Source organism: Armigeres subalbatus, chromosome 2 (genome assembly GCF_024139115.2).
Source record: "Armigeres subalbatus isolate Guangzhou_Male chromosome 2, GZ_Asu_2, whole genome shotgun sequence".
NCBI classification, from domain to species: Eukaryota; Metazoa; Arthropoda; class Insecta; order Diptera; family Culicidae; genus Armigeres; species Armigeres subalbatus.
The window spans coordinates 272512013-272531306 of NC_085140.1; the positions used below are offsets into that span (position 1 = coordinate 272512013).

General features: G+C 40.3%; 1 protein-coding gene across 2 annotated transcripts in view; it reads right to left on the bottom strand.

Annotated features, from left to right (window-relative positions):
* Window positions 1-19294, bottom strand: part of LOC134212250 (protein decapentaplegic) — a 169978-nt gene that overhangs the window by 14687 nt on the left and 135997 nt on the right. For both annotated transcript variants that reach the window (XM_062689919.1, XM_062689918.1), the window contains exon 2: window positions 5601-6262. In XM_062689919.1, the coding sequence (XP_062545903.1) occupies window positions 5601-6246 (646 nt within the window). In that variant the 5' untranslated portion in view covers window positions 6247-6262. The remainder of the gene's footprint in view (window positions 1-5600; window positions 6263-19294) is intronic.

A 19294-nucleotide genomic window follows, 5' to 3' on the forward strand; every position in this document is an offset into this window, starting at 1 on the left:
CAAAAGAAGAGGCGTGAAATTTAGATCCAAGTGTCGTTAATACAGATGTAGTAATTCTTGAAATTGAATAGGCAAGCGATAATTTAGTAGAACCTAATAATAGTTTCAGGAATTATTCTTATCAACTGTATTCTGCCAAATGGCGTTCCACGAAATGTTTTTCAGGGAAATGGGAAATATCTCATTTTGCGAGATATCGTATCGCGGAAAATCCGACAAAATGGTATACGAAAGGAAAGTGTCGTTTGACTGAAAGCCATTTGCTGAATGCCACTTGGCCGAATTACACGTTAGGTTAAAAGGCTATTTGGCTGAATTGAATGTCTGGTGGAAACGATTATTAGGCCAAAATCTGTTTGGCCGATAATTTCATTTGACAGCCGAACAGGTCGATTGACTGAAAATCGCTTTTTTTGGTAATTTGAGTGAAAATGTCAATTGAAAAAGTCAAAATTTGAATCACTCTAGTGCGCACAACATTCAAATGTAAATCTAATTAGATTGGCTGCGCGCTAAATTGCCTACCGTACGGAATCTCCGTTGAAATTGAAGTATTGCACAAGATTTTTCTTAAGCAGTACTAAGATTCCGTCGTATTTATGCTGACAACATATCACTTCATTGAAAATTTTCAACTTTTTGCCCAAATTTGTTACTTTAAAAAAGTGAACAACAGCTGATTCGGTTTCTTTATGGAAAATCTTCGATGATTTTTTTTCCCGTTGTACACGGCAAAACACTCACCCACATCCGCAAAACTCGGCCGTTTGGATCACCCTCAATATGGCACCCTGAACGGTGACGATGATTGGGTCATTTGGCCGAACGGGACATACGACCGTAGATGCCCTTCGCTAAACGAGTAAATTTCATTTGGCCGAACAATAGTGAAAGTGATGATGAAGTGAGAAGTGAGTTATCTCACCTCATACTTCTCACTTTCGCTTATAATAACTTCTCACTGTTCAATGATCATCGATCAATTCATACATTTTAATTACACAATTGTTTGGACAAAAAAAAAACAATTTCACCCATACGCCCCGTCCATCAAGCGGTCGTTGGCCGAAAAAGTGGGTTTGCGGCCATTTGAGCGAATATATCGTTTGACCGAACAAGCGTTTGGCTTAAATCGTCGTTTGGTCGAACAGGTCATATGAACAAAATGTCATTTAGCCGTAAATGTAATTTGCTAAAAGGAACTGAGGGCCAAACATTTTGTTTGGCCGAACAATAGTGATAAATGACAATTGAGAAGTTAGGAATAAGAAATAAGAAGTGAGAACTAAGATATACGAAGTGAGATGTGATATGTCTCATTGCACTCTTCCCACTCTTCATTTCTCACTTTTTAGATGTGGAACAAGAAGTGAGAAATGAAAAGTAAGAAATAGAGAAATAGACGTGAGAAATGTAAAGTTAAAAATCAGGAGTGAATAGTGAGATATTAGACGTCTCACTTCTCACATTTCACATACCACTATAAATTTCTCATTTATTACTTCTCACTTATCATTCCATATATCACAATGAGAAGTTAGAGCAACAAGAAAAATGAAAAACACTAAGTGAAAAGAAAAAAATGAGAAATGAGAAGTTAGACGTTTCTCTATTTGCTTCTCACTCCTCATTTCTTACTTCTCATATCTTACTTATCATTTCTCACTCCATTCTTTCCACTTTTTATAGGAAGAAACAAGAAGTGAGAAATGAGGAATTAGAAGCGAGGCTTCTTCCTTTTTTTGTAAAGTGATGAACAACCTCAAAAATATAACAGAATAATAAAAATCTTTAAAAAATCTCAGTTATTAATTCGTATTGCTTACTTCCCACCACTCGTTTGTCATTCATCTCTTCACTTTTCACATTCACTATTGGCACTACCATTTGACAGGAGAAGTCGTTTGGCCACCACGCGTTTAAATGGGCCACTAACATTCACGCGGTAACGCACGAACTGAGCAGCCTGTCAGAGCGACTTGTGTTTGGGTTGAATGCTAAATTGAATAATTGGGGCTGAAATAAATTTTTTGGCTGTCTCTCAGTCGCACTCACAACGGCGGCGATGAGATTGACCGAAGAATATTCTGAGATCCATGTTTGACTTTGACAAATTTCAACCCTGCGAATAGGTCATGAGGCCAATAGGTCGTTTGCTAAACGGTCATATGGCCGGAAAATCCGATTGTGAATGTGAAATATGTGAAGGGATGAATGATTATTGAGAATTGAGAAGTCAGTTATGAGAATTGAGAAGTCAAATATGAAAATTGAGAAGTAAAAATTAAAAAGGGAGAAGTGAGACGTCTCTCTTTACATTTCTCACTCTTAATCTATCACTTTTAAATGCAAAATTAAATAGTACAAAGCGAGAAGTGAGAAATGAGTGGGGAGAAATAGAGAACTAGATCCAAGAAATGAGAAATGAAAAATGAGAAGTGAAATATGAAGTGAGTTGTCTCACTTGTCACTTTTTTTTTCTCACAGTGAGAATAAGACGAAGTGAGAAGTAACAGGTGAAGAGAATATGGTGGGAAATGATAAGTGAGAATTGAGAAGTGAGACGTCTACTTTCTCATAATTTACTCTTCATTTCTCACCCTCCACTTCTCACTTCGCACTTTCCACTTTTCTTATAGGACAATAAGAAGTTAGAAATGAGGAGAGTGAATTTAAACTTCTCACTTCTTTATTCTTATTTCTCACTTCTCACTTATCATCAATCACCTCTTACATTTACTATTGACACTGCCATTTGGCCGAAAATATTATTTCGTCGAATGGGTCGTACGACTATGATTGTCGTTTGCTGAAAAATCGGCCGAAAGGTCGAAGGGACAAAAGGTTGAAAAGACAAATGGTCGAAGGTACAAAATGTCGAATGGCCGAAAGGTCGAAAGCACAAAACTAAAAAAAATAATTTTGTACTCATGAAAGAGACAAAATATCCAACAAGTTTGGAAACAGGCTTTTAAAGCTAAATATAGCTCATAACATTTGCCAGAGATTTATCCTTCTTTATTTTAGTACTTTACAGTACTAAAGTACTTTAACCAGATCACAGTGAGCATGCAGCAGTCATTGGGCGATCATTGATTTTTATCAGTTTTTGTGACGGTTAAGCTGCACAGATAGAAAAATCCACTGAAGTTTACGCTGAAAATCATGCACATAAATGGAACGTCATTATTAGCGCACTTCCACACGAGAAGTAGCCTAAATGTATACAATATTTGACGTGAATCGTCGATATTGCATACAAGTTGTAAGCAATATTGTTAGGAAGAGGGCCATTTCAGCGTAGAATAGCGTAAATTTCCGCATGTCAAGCTTTACGCGCTGCTTATTTCTCATTATTTTTTTCTGTGTGAATAATTAGTGCTTTTAACACGTGTCACTTCGGTCAAAAAAGCACGATCCTCCATAACACGTTTGAGTGAAATTGTACGAACATTAATGTTAATTAACTCTCAAACATGCGTGCTGTTGTATTTTGTACAACACTAAAGAAAACACATCTCTTATGGTACATAACACGAACGAGCCTGCATGAGCGTTCCAGGACCGCGCGCGTCTCGAACGGTTCATAATCATGGTTATGTATGTGCAATATTGATGGTTGGATTTTGTGTAGAAAAAAGAGGTTGTGAGTTCAAGTCAAGATTGGGACATCGTTCTCACGAACAGTCTGTAGGTCGGATTTCTAAATCGCTCAAAATGGTGTCTTATACTACAATTTACTTTCGACCTTTTGTCCTTCGACCTTTTGTTATAGATTCGGCCGTATTGTCATGAAGTGTGAAGAGATGAATGATGATTGAGAAGAGAGAAGTAAGAAATCAGAAGTGAAAAATGAGATGTGAGAATTAGGAAGTGTGAAGTTTCTTACTTCTTACTTCTCACTGCGAAAAGTAAAAAGTGCGAAGCGAGTAATTAAAAATATGAAACATAATGTAAATTGAGACATGAGAAGAGAAACGCAATAAAAAATTAAAATGAAACATCTCACTTCTAACATCTCACTATTTACTTATTATTTGTTACTTTCCAATTTTATTTTCTAACTAATCAGAGTGAGGATTAAGAAGTGAAAAATAAGAAGTGAGAAGTAAGTCTTTAGAAATGAGGCGGCTTACTTCTCACTTCTCACTCCTCATTTTATTTTTCTCTCTTTGCACTTTTAACTTTTCTTAGTGAGAAATGTGGAGCGGGAAGTGAGATACTTATCATTTCTTACCGCTCACTTCTCAATGATCATTTATTATTTCGCACTCTTCACATTCACTTTTGTTCGGCCAAGACATTTCCGGCCATATGTACAGCAAACGACATTTGCGGTCGTTAGCCAAAATGCGGTTCGGCAGAAATGGCCATTTCGCCGTAAATATCGTTTGGCTCAACAGATTATTCGATCGCGAATGTCATTTGCTGGGTTACTTTGTCCGAAAATGTACTTTGGCTGAATAATAGTGAGTGTAAAAAGTGTTAAATTATAAACGATAATTCAAAAGCGAGAAGTAAGAAATGATAAGTGAGAAATAAAATGGAAGAAATAAGAAGTAGGAAGTGAGGCGCTTCTTTTCTGCGAAGTGCGAAGCGAAAAATGAAATGTTTGAAATGGAGAGTAAGAAGTGGAAAATAAAAAGTAAAATTTAAGAAGGAAAACGTGAGAAGTAAGACGTCTCACTTCTCACATCTCACTTTATATTTCGCACATGGCTTAGTAAGAAGTGGAAATGAGAAATGAGAAGTAACAAGTAAGGAGCAAAAAGTGAGAAATAATGCAAAATGTGACGTGAGAAAGGAAGAATGAGACACCTCACTCGATGGCGAAGAACTTCCCATGAAAATACCGAAAAAAAATCTTGTCCAAATTTGTAGAGTTTTCCGAAGAAAATTTCAGAAATCTCGAATAATATCTCGTTCAAATCATAAAGAACTTCTTGTGCAAAATCTGTGAAATTTTCCATCGAAAGTCCAACCAATTTCCCGTGGAAATTTCGAAGAATTCTTTGTGGAAATGATTAAGAAATTACGAGAAAATTGCGAAGAATTGTCCGAGGAAACTTCGAAGTATTTCTTGAGGATTTTCCGAAACATTCCCCATTCAAAATATGAAGAATTTCCCATTTTAAATCGGAAAAATACCCCACAAAATATATTTACCTAAACAAACACGAAGAAATTCTGCAGCATTCCTTTGAAAATTTTGTCAAAATTCCGAAAATAATAGAAATTTGAAAGAAAGTTTTCCGAGTAATTTCAGCAAAATGTTAAACTTTTACCAAACATATTTTTTGCCAAGATTTCTGTCGAAGTTGCTGAAAATCAGCAAATAATTTGCGGAAAACCAGTTAAAAACGACATTTTTGCCGGAATATCAGTTTTTAATTCTGCTTACGCACGGCTGTGTGGAAAACTGCTTTGCAAGTTGATATTGAGGCCAACTCGTGAAAACTGAAAAAAAAATAAATCTCCAAAATCGAAATCCGGTGAGCACACGAAGTAATTCGAAAAGCAGAAAGATGATATGATTGGTGATACATTGAACCCCATCAAAAAACCCTATTTCATGCAAAAAGTTTTCAATCTTTTCTTACCTTCGTGCGTGAAACTCCGCACCGTGTTCGCGTTGCGCGTGTTGAGGCCCTCCTTTGGCACGTTGACCGAGTCGACCAGATCGTGGCCCATGAACTCGCGGTACAGCTGCTTCATCGCCTCCGGTATCACCACCTTAGATCTATCAATTTTTGGTCTCTTGGGAAAACCGAACAGACTTAGGAGATTCTTCTCGATTTCGACTAGCGTTTCAGGATCGGGCTTACTGTTGCTAATGCTATCACTATCACTACTATGACTACCATGACTGCTGCTACTACTGCTCGTGCTACTACCACTAATATCTAGACTGTTATCACTATCACTATTTCCATCGCTCACCGCCACCTCGCTGTCGCTGGCTTCACCGTGGGGGCCGACCGGTTCGAGCTGCAGGTGCAACTCCCCGACCACCGCCGGCCGTTCTAAACTATCTTGGTCCATCTTTGACTCACTTTTCGCCACACTATCATCACTTGCCGCCGGCCGACGATTTTCTGAGAGCTCATCCGGTCTGCTGATACTGCTGATTGCTGTTGATGACGACGACGAGGAAGTGGATGCTGATGGTTTATCGCCGGTGCTAGCGACTTGCGTTACACCCTGTAGAATCGCCAGCACCGCGAGGACATAAAGCCACGCGTGCATGTTCGTGTTTGCAGCTCTGTAAAGACAAGAGAACGGGACAGGTTGGAAACAGCGATTAGAATCGGTTCGATTGCTAATATTATTCGGATTTCATATGGACATTGAATTGTGGGGGCAGTTATTGTGGATTGGAATCACGCGCTGTCCGTGCTTGCGTCGAGCTGCGTGTGCTAGTCGTGGATGACGACTGTGACGAACAGTGGCGAGCCCCCGCGAAAAATGCGGATATATGAATGGTAAATCAACATTGAGAGATATAAGTCATAATGATTTAGTTTCAAAAGTTTCAGACGCGGTCATTTGACATTCTATTTGTCTTCTCTGTTTATAGAAGTTATAAAAAATGAGATTACATTCGCATTGCGGCCACTGCGCGATGGCGGTCAACTTGCGGGGCTAGGTATGTGGCTATTAGGAAAATGCCGCGACCAGTGACACGGAAAAGCACCGCACGGTCACGGAGGATCGACTGCACGCTTGACCGGCGGCTTGTTATGTGCGGGGAGCGACTGTGTGGGTTAAGTACACAAAATGGCGGCCGCCGCAGTGGCTAGCGTGGTTTTCCAGCGCGCGTTGATTGACGCGATGCGGCTTGAGGTTTCGCGGCGATCATAAACTAATGAGTGGAATTGCGCGATTGAAGCTGGGGTAATTTGTTTATCAATTTACACGCTCCGTTGTGTTGTTTGTAGCACGGTTGGACGTGAGTCAGTTTATTGCGGTATAATGGAACACCGCGGAGAAATGGAATGATACGTGTGCTCTATTGCTATGTTGTAAGCTGTACTGGATGTTATAGTCTGATTGACTTGGTTGGTTGTTTGAATATACATATCGCTGTGAGGAGCAACTTTCAAACAAATGCTCTGCTAATGTGAAATCGAGAAGAGTATTTGAATAAACTACAATATCAAAAAAAAATGACTGAAGTAATCCATTAGACAACTCAGAAAGTTTTTTTTTTTTTTTTAATTCAAATGCCATTATTCAAAACCAATACTTATAAAATTTTCAGTTTATCGAAAGACCCGTAAAATATATTTTAAATTCATCCATAAGCATCGAAATTATTCTGTGTTAGTTTGTTGTTGAAAAATATTTCGAAAACTGTTCGAATTTTAACATTTGTTTGTCTGTGGTTCACCAATTTGGGTGAAAAACTATATAACTAAGGTAACAAGGAAATGAAAAAAATGCAGCTTTGTGAAGAAAGAGTGTGAAGAGAGTTCTACCATTGTTACCATGGTTCTACTTTAAAAATGAACAAGAAACCCACATATACTACGTTCTACCTTCCACGTTCCAAATTAACACCAACACGCCGCATAACATTATGGACTAGTTCTTCCTCTTGACCCCACTTGTTGCCCACCCGGAGCAACATTATGCTAAATTTATTTGGTTACCGGTTTGCTGGCCTGCAGAAACAATAATAATTCGGGGGCCGACCAGTGGCCATCCTTCATTTCGGTTTCCTTCTGCGCACTCAACGCTCAATCACTTCGACGTTGGGTTTTTCCCGTACCCACGAAGAATGAACCGAATGTGTACCCGCTGCTGGCCGGGCACTTGCCGGGTCGCTCTCCAGTTCTCCGCCTCCTGTTTTTGTCTCGTTTCCCTTTTGTTCCCAAACCGATCGATCGATCGAATATCCCTCCGGAGAGGGTCGTCCTTTTCCGGGATGAGCACCCACTCGGACTAGGACGGTCTTCGGCAGAAGTGTTTTACTACCGCTTTTATGGTCCCTCTCGACAGTTGATCCCTTTGCTAATGATGCACGCTGGCAGCGAGTGTTACAATTGGTTTGATGGTGGTGCGCATACGCGCTTGTGAGCGTGCGTTATTTTTCTCGAGCGGAGTTCAGGGTCGAATCACGTGTGGATTGCAAACATTGCAAAGCTACTGACCGGTTAACCGCGTGATAGATCACCATAGTTGACGCGCGTTGCCGCTTGCTGCTGATGCGTTGAAAGCCTTTTTGCGCCACCAGCCAGACTGTTCGACGGCGAACGGACAAGCCAACCTAGTCGCGGAAGTGCGTGAGCGAAGAAGTCTTGAAATTGTGCGATTGCTCGCCGCCGCGTTGTCTACGCGGTTCAATTCCAACCAGCAGCCAGCATATGGTGCGCCGCGTGCTAGCTGGCTGCTACCACGTCTGGTTCGTTTATGATCGACGACCTAACCCACTGCGGCTGCTGCTGCTTTTTTATGAGGTTGCGTTGCGAACAACGTTGGCAGTCAAGTGTCACTCACTCACTCACACACGATGTCGTCCGCCTCAAACTCACTCATTTTAGTGAACCACTTTTGGCATTCCATCGGTGATAATGAGACAAGACTCGCGAGACAACGTTTCTGAGTGCGCAACGCAACGGTCAGCTTCTAATAATGTTTGAATATTCCTTGGCACGGCACAGCGTGTGACGTGAGCTCTTATTAAGTTTTTAATTTATGTGTTTCTTCACGGGGTGTGTTCGGCGGAGCGTTGTGTGATGGAAGTTAACTGCGTCTACCCGGTAGGTAGGTTTTTTTTTCTCCAGAACTTGCTGAACTCGATAGACCGCGCGGAGTTCACAGCCGTTTCGATCGCCACATGGGGTTGGTAATCAAATTCGGCCTATAGGTCGAATGAATAAAAATTATAGAGTGGGTATTGTTTTGGGCTGCCGAATTGGTAATGCCAGGTGGGTTGATTTTTTTTCGAGCGGATGTTCGGCACCCTTAAAATGTTAACTTTGATGAAACATGTGATTATCTTAAACTAGATTATAATCATGTTCGTACTTGGTGTTCAACAAATTATGTATTTCGAATAACTATTCCGATGTTTTATTCGAAATTTGCTTGGGCCGGTAAGATTTTACTGGATTTTAAAGCAGCTGAGCCTTTGGTAATGAGCCCGGTAATTTTTTGGATAACCGAATGCTCAGTAAATAAAAATTAATATGAACTGTCAAAAACTGTCATTATCGAGGAATTCAATAAAATAACAGGAAGTCGGTAAAAATTTTACAATATTTTCGGTAGAAATTTATTACCATTACCGATCGATGGATGGGAAGTGAGAAATGAGAAGTGAGAAGTTAGTGTAAAGTTAGAAGTTTGAACTGAATAGTGAGAAATAAGAAGTCGGAAATGACATAAGATGTTATTAGTGAGAAGAGGGAAATCAAAACTGAAAATGAGGGAGAACTGGCGAAGAGAATTAAGAAGAGAGAAACGGATAGTAAGAAGTTAAGAGTCAAAAGTTAAGTAAATTACACCCAGTTTTTTTTTACAAGGGTGGCTTTTAGTCGATTAAGACCTTTAGCGTTTATGAAACTATGAGTTACCGCGATGAAAAAAATCATAAAAAATCAAAGAAAATTCAGGTGGTAAAGGGTGTATGGAATCAAATTGCATCACTTCCAATAGTCGATAACATTTCGCCTCCTGGGCTGAGTTTAACGAAGTTTTGTGGAAGACGGCTTTAGCATATGTTATTCACACTGCGAGAGTTTCATTTCGAAATTTCCAGTAGTTTCGAAAATACAGCCGAAGGAACAGGACGTGTGCAAATAAATCTTGATCCATGTTCCACATCTTATAAAATGAGGATTGTAATCTAATTTTGTGCCTTTGACCCCAAAATCACCAGAATTGCGGCCGATCGAAATATACTGGTCTGGAATGAAAACACGAGCTTCGGAAGCCTCCAAAACTGATCAATACGGAACATAAAATGTTGATTTGGCCTTCCGCGTCAAAATTTCGTAAGCTTTCCAAAAAAAAAACTGTTTTGTCGCTTCTATTGTAAAAAAACCAAAATCAAAAAAATAAGACAAGCGCTGAAATCTAATTTTGGACTGATATTTGTCAGATTTTGGGAGAGCATCAATCTCATTGTTCAGACCGATTCACACTTTTTTTTTTCTTCCTAAGCAATGGAGGGGGAATCTGCTCAACAGACATCCTGGATTGACCAGGAAGTGCGGTGTTAGGGGCCACCTCCAACGAGGCAGGACTGCATCCCCGACCCGCTAAACCGTTTCCATTGCCGCCAAGCCCATCGTCCCTTCGGTACAACCAGAAAGAAATACTTCAAAGGGGGGCCAGTGCATAACGCACCCTCGAGGTTAGCTGCGTGTCCTTGCAGCATCGAACATCGTGACTCGCTTTTTTAGAAGAACACCTTGGTATCGTGCCAGCGCATTGCCGGCTTTCCAGGTGGCCTTACCACGCCCTATGTCCTCGGAAGGTGGGCAGGGTCGACTTCGCGCCTGCTTCCCTCTGCACGACTGGTATCAAGAATGATGATGCCTCGTGCACCCCAAATTGACCTTTCTGCGATAGGGCCTATTCGCCAGCACACAGAGGGACTGGCGACGCGGTGCCTACGCCTGCCCCAGCCTTGACGAGGACCCCTTTCCGTCCTCGGGCTCGGACCCCGCCCGGTTGACCGACGCCGCGAAAGCGACGGTACCATGTTGTTCTTCACGCGGCCACTTGTTCGATAAAAGGATCGAGTTCGACCACAGGGCACCGGTATGACCCATGAAGCCGACTCCGAACCCTTGGACCACCTCTTATTTGCGCCTGAACTAGCCATTCCTCGAGTCCACGCGCCACCTTCTGTGTAGCTCCGAGACGATTTGGACGATAGCCGATAAAACGGCGTTCCAGCCAACTTCATCTTTACACATCCTCCGGACTAGGTTGTCCGGGGTAGTGTCCAGACCACATGTGGCAAGCATGTGGTCACGCATTGTGCGAAAATGCGGGCACACGAACAACACGTGTTCCGCCGTTTCATCTAAACCTACGCAGACCGATTCACACTGCATCACTTTTCTTGTAATAGTTAGAGGCGTCAAAAATATGGTTTCTTTGGGAAAGTTGACTTTAATTAAGTTAAATAATCGACTGAGACTGGGATAGATTGCAGGATGAAAAATGTTAGTTAAGGATATGTACAAAATCTTATGAGTTCATTTAAGAAAAAAGCTTCAACATTTGGATGTATTTAAGAAAAACAGTGAAATAGTTATGCAATTTGATTTCGTACACCCTTTATTTAAAAAGCTGTGAAAGATCAGTTTGTACGAAGTGAGAAGTGATAAATTAATAGTTAGATGTGAGTAGTGTGAATAGGAAAGTGAGATGCGAGGTGTGCGAGAAGAAAAGTAAGATGTAAGTAGTGAGAAATGAGAAATGAGGAGTGAGAGGTGAGTTGTGGGAGAAAAGTAGTCAGAAAAGTAGTCTGTCATATACTTCTCCGATCACTTCTCACTACTCAACATCTTGCTTCTCACTTCCCAATTATCATCTCTTACTTCTCACCCCTTGCTTTTGTTTCTCATCCTTCTTCTTCACTTCGAACATCTCACTTCTCACTTAATAAGGAAACAAATTTTAACTATTCGGCCAAATATAAATGTGTTCCTTATCTCGATACCTAATGCACGAACACGGATTTCCTGATAAACTTACACGGTTGATCAAAGCGACGATGGATGATGTGCATAGTTCGAGTTTCAGGGGCATTCTCGAGTTTCGAAACCCGCAAAGGGTTACGGCAAGGTGATGGGCTTTCGTGTCTGCTATTCAACATCGCTTTGGAAGGGGTAATACGAAGAGCAGGGATTAACACGAGTGGTACAATTTTCAATAAGTCCGTCCAGCTATTTGGCTTCGCCGACGACATACATATTATGGCACGTAACTTTGAGAAGATGGAGGAAGCCTACATCAGACTGAAGAGGGAAGCTAAGCGGATCGGACTAGTCATCAACACGTCGAAGACGCAGTACGTGATAGGAAGAGGTTCAAGAGATGACAATGTAAGCCACTCACCGCGAGTTTGCATCGGTGGTGAAGAAGAATCTGTGGACTCGGGCTCACTGGTGACTGCCGAAAATGATACCAGAAGAGAAATTGGGAGATGCATAGTGGCTGGAAATCGTACGTACTGTGGACTCCGTAAGACGCTCCGATCGAATAGAGTTCGCCACTAGAGATGGTCGGATTTCACATTTTGTAAACCCGAACCCGACCCGAACCCGATTTAGAAATTCCTTTCAAACCCGGACCCGACCCGAACCCGGAATGAAAAATCTTATCAAACCCGAACCCGACCCGTACCCGACAATTTTTGCAGTCTTAAACCCGAGCTGGACCCGAAAAAATTCTTGGCGGAAAACTCAAACTAGATATTTTTAATTTCTCATTACACTCAAAAGGATATAGGCTTTAACAACGAATAAGCCTTAAAATTACCAGAAGCGAATAAAAAAAATTCAATACTTTATTTCTTAAACTAGTACCTGACCAAGACCCGACATTTTATCATCTCTCAAAACCCGTACCCGACCCGAACCCGACATTGTTCTAATTTTCCAAACCCGAACCCGAACCGAACCCGTCAGGTTTGGGTTCGAGTCGGGTTTCGGGTTTGAAAACCCGAAAGCCGACCATCTCTATTCGCCACCGTACCAAACTGACAATCTACAAAACGCTCATTAGACCAATAGTCCTCTACGGACACGAGACCTGGACGATGCTCGTGGAGGACCAACGCGCACTTGGAGTTTTCAAAAGGAAAGTTCTGCGTACCATCTATGGTGGGGTGCAGATGGCGGACGGTACGTGGAGGAGGCGAATGAACCACGAGTTGCATCAGCTGTTGGGAGAACCATCCATCGTTCACACCGCGAAAATCGAACAACTGCGGTGGGCCGGGCACGTAGCCAGAATGTCGGACAGTAACCCGGTGAAAAAGTTCTCGACCGTACCGTACAGCTGAACAAAAAATAATAGTCAAAAAGTCAGTAGTTTTTTGCGGTCTTCTACTTTTATTTCCATTAACTGAGTCTCCGGTAAAAAATATCAAATTAGACATTTACTGATATCTTAAATCATAATCATAGTTTACTGAACTAGATCTAGACCATTGCTTAGTTCTTATACGCATATTTGTTTCGCATTGATTAAATTTATTATTACTGCAGATTCTGTTATTTTATAGAGCACAGCTTACTGGAATAGTTTGTTTTTGCTTAGATTTTCCAATCCTAGTCTTCCAGAATGGTTAATGGTGGCAACCTAATTGAACCTGGACATAATCACTTCATTCACGTGGGCAGTACACTTTCATAAATGAAGCATAGAGAAAAATATCGATCGTAGTTAGTAATGAATCAGTATCAAGAATCTATCACACGAGTCGAAGTGCAGTAGGCCGAAATATAAAAGGTCGAAAGGATAAATGATCGAAGGAACAAAAGTCCGAAGAGACCTTTTGATCTATAACAAGTTTGTTGCTCGGGTAACCCAGAGTTGCCCAATATTGCGTCGATTCCGATTCATTTTCATTGAAAATAAATATAAAACAAAAAATGAGGAGGTAATTTGGTTCGATTCCCACCTTACTAAGGAGAACAGTGACGGGAAATGTCATATCGATGTCATGGGACTAATTTGTTAATAACTTTTTTCACAAGTAATTTACAATCGTATGTTTTATATAAACATAAAGCACTCAAAGGATACTAAAACTTTTCTAATTGGTCATTGCTGTAAATTTGAAATTGGCGGCGTGAGAGCCGAATTAGTGTCAAATGACGTTAATGTCATGACATTCCGTGACGTTTTTTAAATTCGTTGTCATGCCTCACACTGTATATTTAGAGCAATGACCTGTTTGGCAAAGTTGTAGGATCCTTTAAGCATTACATGTTAATAAAAAATCCGAGTTGTAAAAAGACTTTTGAAAAAGTTATTAGCAAATCAGTAATAGCAACCCCATGACATTTTATTGACATTTCCCATCACTGAAGGAGAATACTTTTCGTAAAGCGGAATATTCTTCACTGGTCCACTGGATGTTGTGTAAATGTGCTGTCCGATGTCTTAATGCTAGGTGTTTAAGTAATCAGCCTGTGCCACATCTGTTCGAAGACGGTGATCGGTGATTCTGTTATTTTATGACGTAAACTACGTCTAAGGGAAAGGCTCGGATACAGGGTATAAAACGGAAATTTCCTAATTCGAGACCGTCACGAAACTAGGAGACCCAACAAACAACGACAAGCTACAAATAAGCATCTAAGTCGAATTATTGTTTATTTGTAATCTTCATAGCTGAATAAAATGGATGCTGAATAATTCGCTAGACAGATTTCATCTCAGCATTTGATCCAACTAATATTCGACTTGGCCTATTTATTTGTTTACCACATTTATTTGAGGTCGAACTAACGTTTTAGTATTATCACATTTCAGCACATTGGGGAAGTTCATCAATGTGCTGAACTAATGATTTTCAAAATTCTCTGTTCGACTATGATGTGATGCTCTAAAAGGGTGGTCGAATTGAGTTTGAATAGTAGATTAATAAGCGAGCATTAGACATCCTTCTTAACCGTTGTCCTTCTTAACCATTGGATTTCACCTTTACCGGATCTATCACACAGTGGGAGAAAACATGATAATAGTTTATGCTTTTTCCGTTTGAAAGAAAATCGTGATGGCTTGAATTGATGATATTTGGATAGGAAAATAATAATTTATTTTCAAGACATTGCAGGATTCATTCACACACAGGCTTTTTATATTCGTGGGGCAATGCATAATTGTTTCGTGATACATAATTAATTCCTGATCTAGGATAAATCTGTTGGAGATTATAACGAACAAAATTGCTGGTGCAATGAAGAAAATTCATGCAGTTGTTGTAAAGTTGAAAAGGAAACGAACACAAACAAATTCATAAAAAAATCGACCATATTGCATGTCTGTTACAGATTTCCTATATACTAGTTGTTTTTTATATGTAAATAAATGTCGATATGTGTAGTTATTTACTCGCTGCATGTGTGGTATTGATGGCAGAATAATATCGCAACCGGTTATTCAGAGTATCCGAGAAAGGTCGAACATAAATTCATTTAATTTTCATAAACCCTATCATTGGAGACGAATTTTATTTCATCGTTTTGACATTATTTTCTCATATTTTTCCCAGTGTTGAATGGTTATGACTGGCTGAACAATGGTTGAAATAAAAATCTTGTACAGTTATTAACAAACTGTAGTTTGACAGATTGACTTGTTGATCAAGAGTCCAATTATGATTCATATTCAGCCATACGATTATTTATGTTTTGCATTGAGTAAGACATAACTTACAAATCAAGGATAACGTGGATGGCAACGTTACCGGCGGATGATCAAATGTCAGCAGTTCGAGACCCGATTTAGGAAAATTTTAAAATGATTATATGAAAATAGCAATTGCAATACGTTTAATTAAGATCTTGATCATGTTACTCTCAATGCGTTATTATTTTCGAAGAATTTACATGTAGCTGAATTAAGGCTAAGTAAAATGCTTATTAAAGGTCTAACGAATCAGGTAATAAAGTTGTTTTTCAAAATAAGATGTTGTAGCTGTATAACTTCTCCAAAATTGTGTGAACAACGCCTGAATAGAAGTTGTGATAAGAAATAGTACAAACATAATTCAACACAGTGCTGAACTGAATCATAACACTGATATAAGTTAAACTAGTGAATGTTTGTTGGGGAGATTTCAAGCGCTAGCAACGTTTTATGTTTCAATGGATTTTCGAGATTTTCTTATCAATAGATTCGGAAACTCTTCAGAAATTTGTCAATTCCATAGAAACTACTGTTTATCAACGTTAAAACAGAACGTAAAAATTCCAGATTTATTCAATCCCGTTCATGCATCCCCAACACGGACATAAGATTGATGTAAGGTACGGGTCTTCCTTAGCCGTGCAGTAAGATGCAAGACCATGCTGAAGGTGGCTGGGTTCGATTCCCGGTGCCGGTCTATGAAAATTTTCGGGTTGGAAATTTTCTCGACTACCCTGGGCGTAAAAGTATCATTGTGCTCATGATATACGAATGCAAAAATGGTAACTTGGCTTAGAATCCTCGCAATTAATAACTAGGGAAGTGCCGAATGAACATTAAGCTGCGAGGCGGCAACGTCCCAGTGGGGGATGTAATTCCAATAAGAAGAAGAAGAAGGTACGGGCCTTTTGGCCCGTGTTTTGCGTGCGTGCGTTATTTTCATACAGGATCTTTCGGAGAGCGAACCAAGGCGTTCTGAAGCGGTCGCAGTGACAACAGCTGTCGCAGCGGTGGTGGTGCAGCAGAACATTTTTCATACGGTGGTGGTGGCAGCAGCAGTGACGTCCGTCGGTAGATCATAGGAAGGCATTCGCTCGGTCAACCGCTGGACTCTAACTTTGGTTTTGTTCCTGTTGGTGATTGTAAACGAAATCGGTTCCGACATGAGCCTTTTTCAAATTGCAAAACGTAATCGCTTGGCAACGGCACAAAGTAGTCGTCGGTAGTAGAATCCCAAGCACGAGACAATGTAATAAATTTATCGTATTATGCCTGAAGAGAATTCTATGGCGTCAGTACTGTCTTTCTTGTCTGGACATTCAGCAGTTCAACTATTCTCCTGCCGTTGGAGTATGTTTACTGATCAGCACTTGTCAATTTAACTCAAAATCATGCAAGAAAATTTTACTTTTCACCAACACCAGCCATAACGATGAAGACGCCACCATAGCGAACACATTTACAGCCGTCGTCTGTGAATAAATTTCTAGCAGCATCTCTTTCCGACAAACTGCCAATTTAAAATCACCAATAGCCACAAGGCCAAAGTCAGAATCTTGTAAGAAAATGTTCATTTCCGATAACGACAGCCGAATTTTCGTCGATAGTGTAGCAACCACCCGCCGACGGTCTCCTCTCGGGACGATACTGTCGCCATGGTTCTATGACCCGTAACGCCCGACAGCATTTGAGCCTACCAAATGAACGAATAAGTAACAAAAAACAGGGTATGTTACTATTGTATTCAATCATGTCTGTGTGAAATGCCTCGAAAACCTAAAAAAGTTATTTGCTGAAATTTTCAGCCCACATACAGTTGAAAACAATGGCGGAAAGTATGAAAACAACCTATTTTAAAGTTACTCGCAAATTTGTTTGCGGACGAGTGCGGATGATCTTTAACCTGCAATAGAAAGATGAAAGCCAGTATTTTCATGTGTACACAATCTCGTAGCAGAATACGAGGGAGTACTTTTGCTTTTTTAATAATGAAGTTTGTTAGAAAATGTCAAAAACTCCATGTTATTTATGTTTATGAAAAAGTATCCTCATGTTAAATATAATTCATTTCAACTTATGGCGGTTCAAGGAAAGTGCATAAATAATGTTTTGTGTACTACAAATCTAACATTATATGTATTGTTTAGATTTGTCAGCAGTATTTATTGATCTTTGTCTTGCGGCACGCTAAAAACCATTAAATTAAAATAATTTTTGTTAGGATGTCATTAATACTAATAAAGAACAAACGTAAAAATTTCAATGACACATAATAAAGATAACATTAAAGAATATTCTTAAAATGGAACACCATACAAAAGTGCACTCAAAGTTTAAACTACTCAGTGACTGAGTAAAATTGTATTGCCGTCTCTTTTTTTCCACGGAAATTTTACTCAGCTTTCGTCAAAAGCGGGACTAAGCGGAAACTAAGTAAAATTTCCGTGAGAAGAAAAAAAAAGCAATAGAATTTGACTCAGTCACTGAGTAGATGAAAATTAGCGTTTGGCTGTCAACTGTTGCAAACGATGCTTTACAATATTCTACGAATGACAGCGAAAGAAGTATCGATTCAGTACCGCAAGAAACTCAACGAACGTTAACATGTAATCTTCAAATAAAATAAATATTTTGAAAATCATTTTTATTCTCCCATGTTTATCGAACTGCAATTGAAAACCCAACAATCGGTAGCAGGGCTGCACCATCCTATCATAATGGGCCAGCGTTCAAATTCCTCCGGCGTCACCCTGGTTGTCTCCACTCTAGTCCTTGAGTTCCTTCTCCCTCATCCTCTTTTTGGGACAACTGTCGGGGGAAAAACCCATACCGAGCCCGTTGATCTTCGCCAATATAAACATTTTAACACATTTTACAGCCAATCCATCAACTTTCAAATCTCAAGTGCTCTCTACCTGTTATCCTCTAATTGTTGGTGCTGCTCATTTCCCATTTTTTTTTGTTTCAGCATTAGTGCACTTGCCTTTTAGCACACTTTAGCTCTCTAGCTAGTCTCATTTCGAGGAATCCGTTGAGCGGCACCTGCAAAAGCACCCCGTACAATGCAGTGGCACCAGTGATCAATAAACAAATAACCATTATCATTGGGATCAAACTGGTTGCAAAATGCTTGCCATCTCTCTATCGGGGGGTAATAACTAATTTAGCGTGAAACGCTTTAAATCTGTGTGTAGTGGATTACTAGCTCAGTTAAATGATAGTCATCTCCACTTTTATTTCTAGAAGCACAATCGACGTCAGAGCTAGATGTGATATTGTTAGAATCAATATCGCATGAGAAACGAATGACATTGATTTCAATATTCTTTCAACACGTTCAGATTTAGAACCCTACACCCTTCCGAATGCAAATCCCCTGCACTTTGTCGCATGCGTTCCGGAGGGTAACCTGAACCGCCTTGGCGCCAATTTCCACGCTACCTGCCCTAGTTGATAGTTTGTTAGCTCACATTGCATTGATTGGGTCGGTATCACATTTGCACAGGGTTTATTTATAGCCCGGTTGTTGGCAGGGCACCGGTTATTCGATGGAAAATAAATCCCACAACAAAGCTCCATCATCAGCGACACTGACTGGCGGCGCAGGTTGAACGGAAATTCATCGGAATCGGAATTGATTAGTGATCGACAAAGCTAATCCTATATATGCAAGATGATGGTAATGAGCGGGACCGTGTCAGTCAGTGAGTGCATGTGTTGGATGCGTTGGACGCAGGCAAGCAATTCCCCGACGGTATCGGGGAAGTATGCAAAGTGTCCGAGGCGACACTTTTCTATTTGGGCTGCATAAAACAATTTCGGTGGGGGTGTAAAAAATGAAGAAATAGCGACACCATCCGCCCAAGCTGGGATAAAAAGGTGGGATTATTCAACAACCCGTCTGGCGACA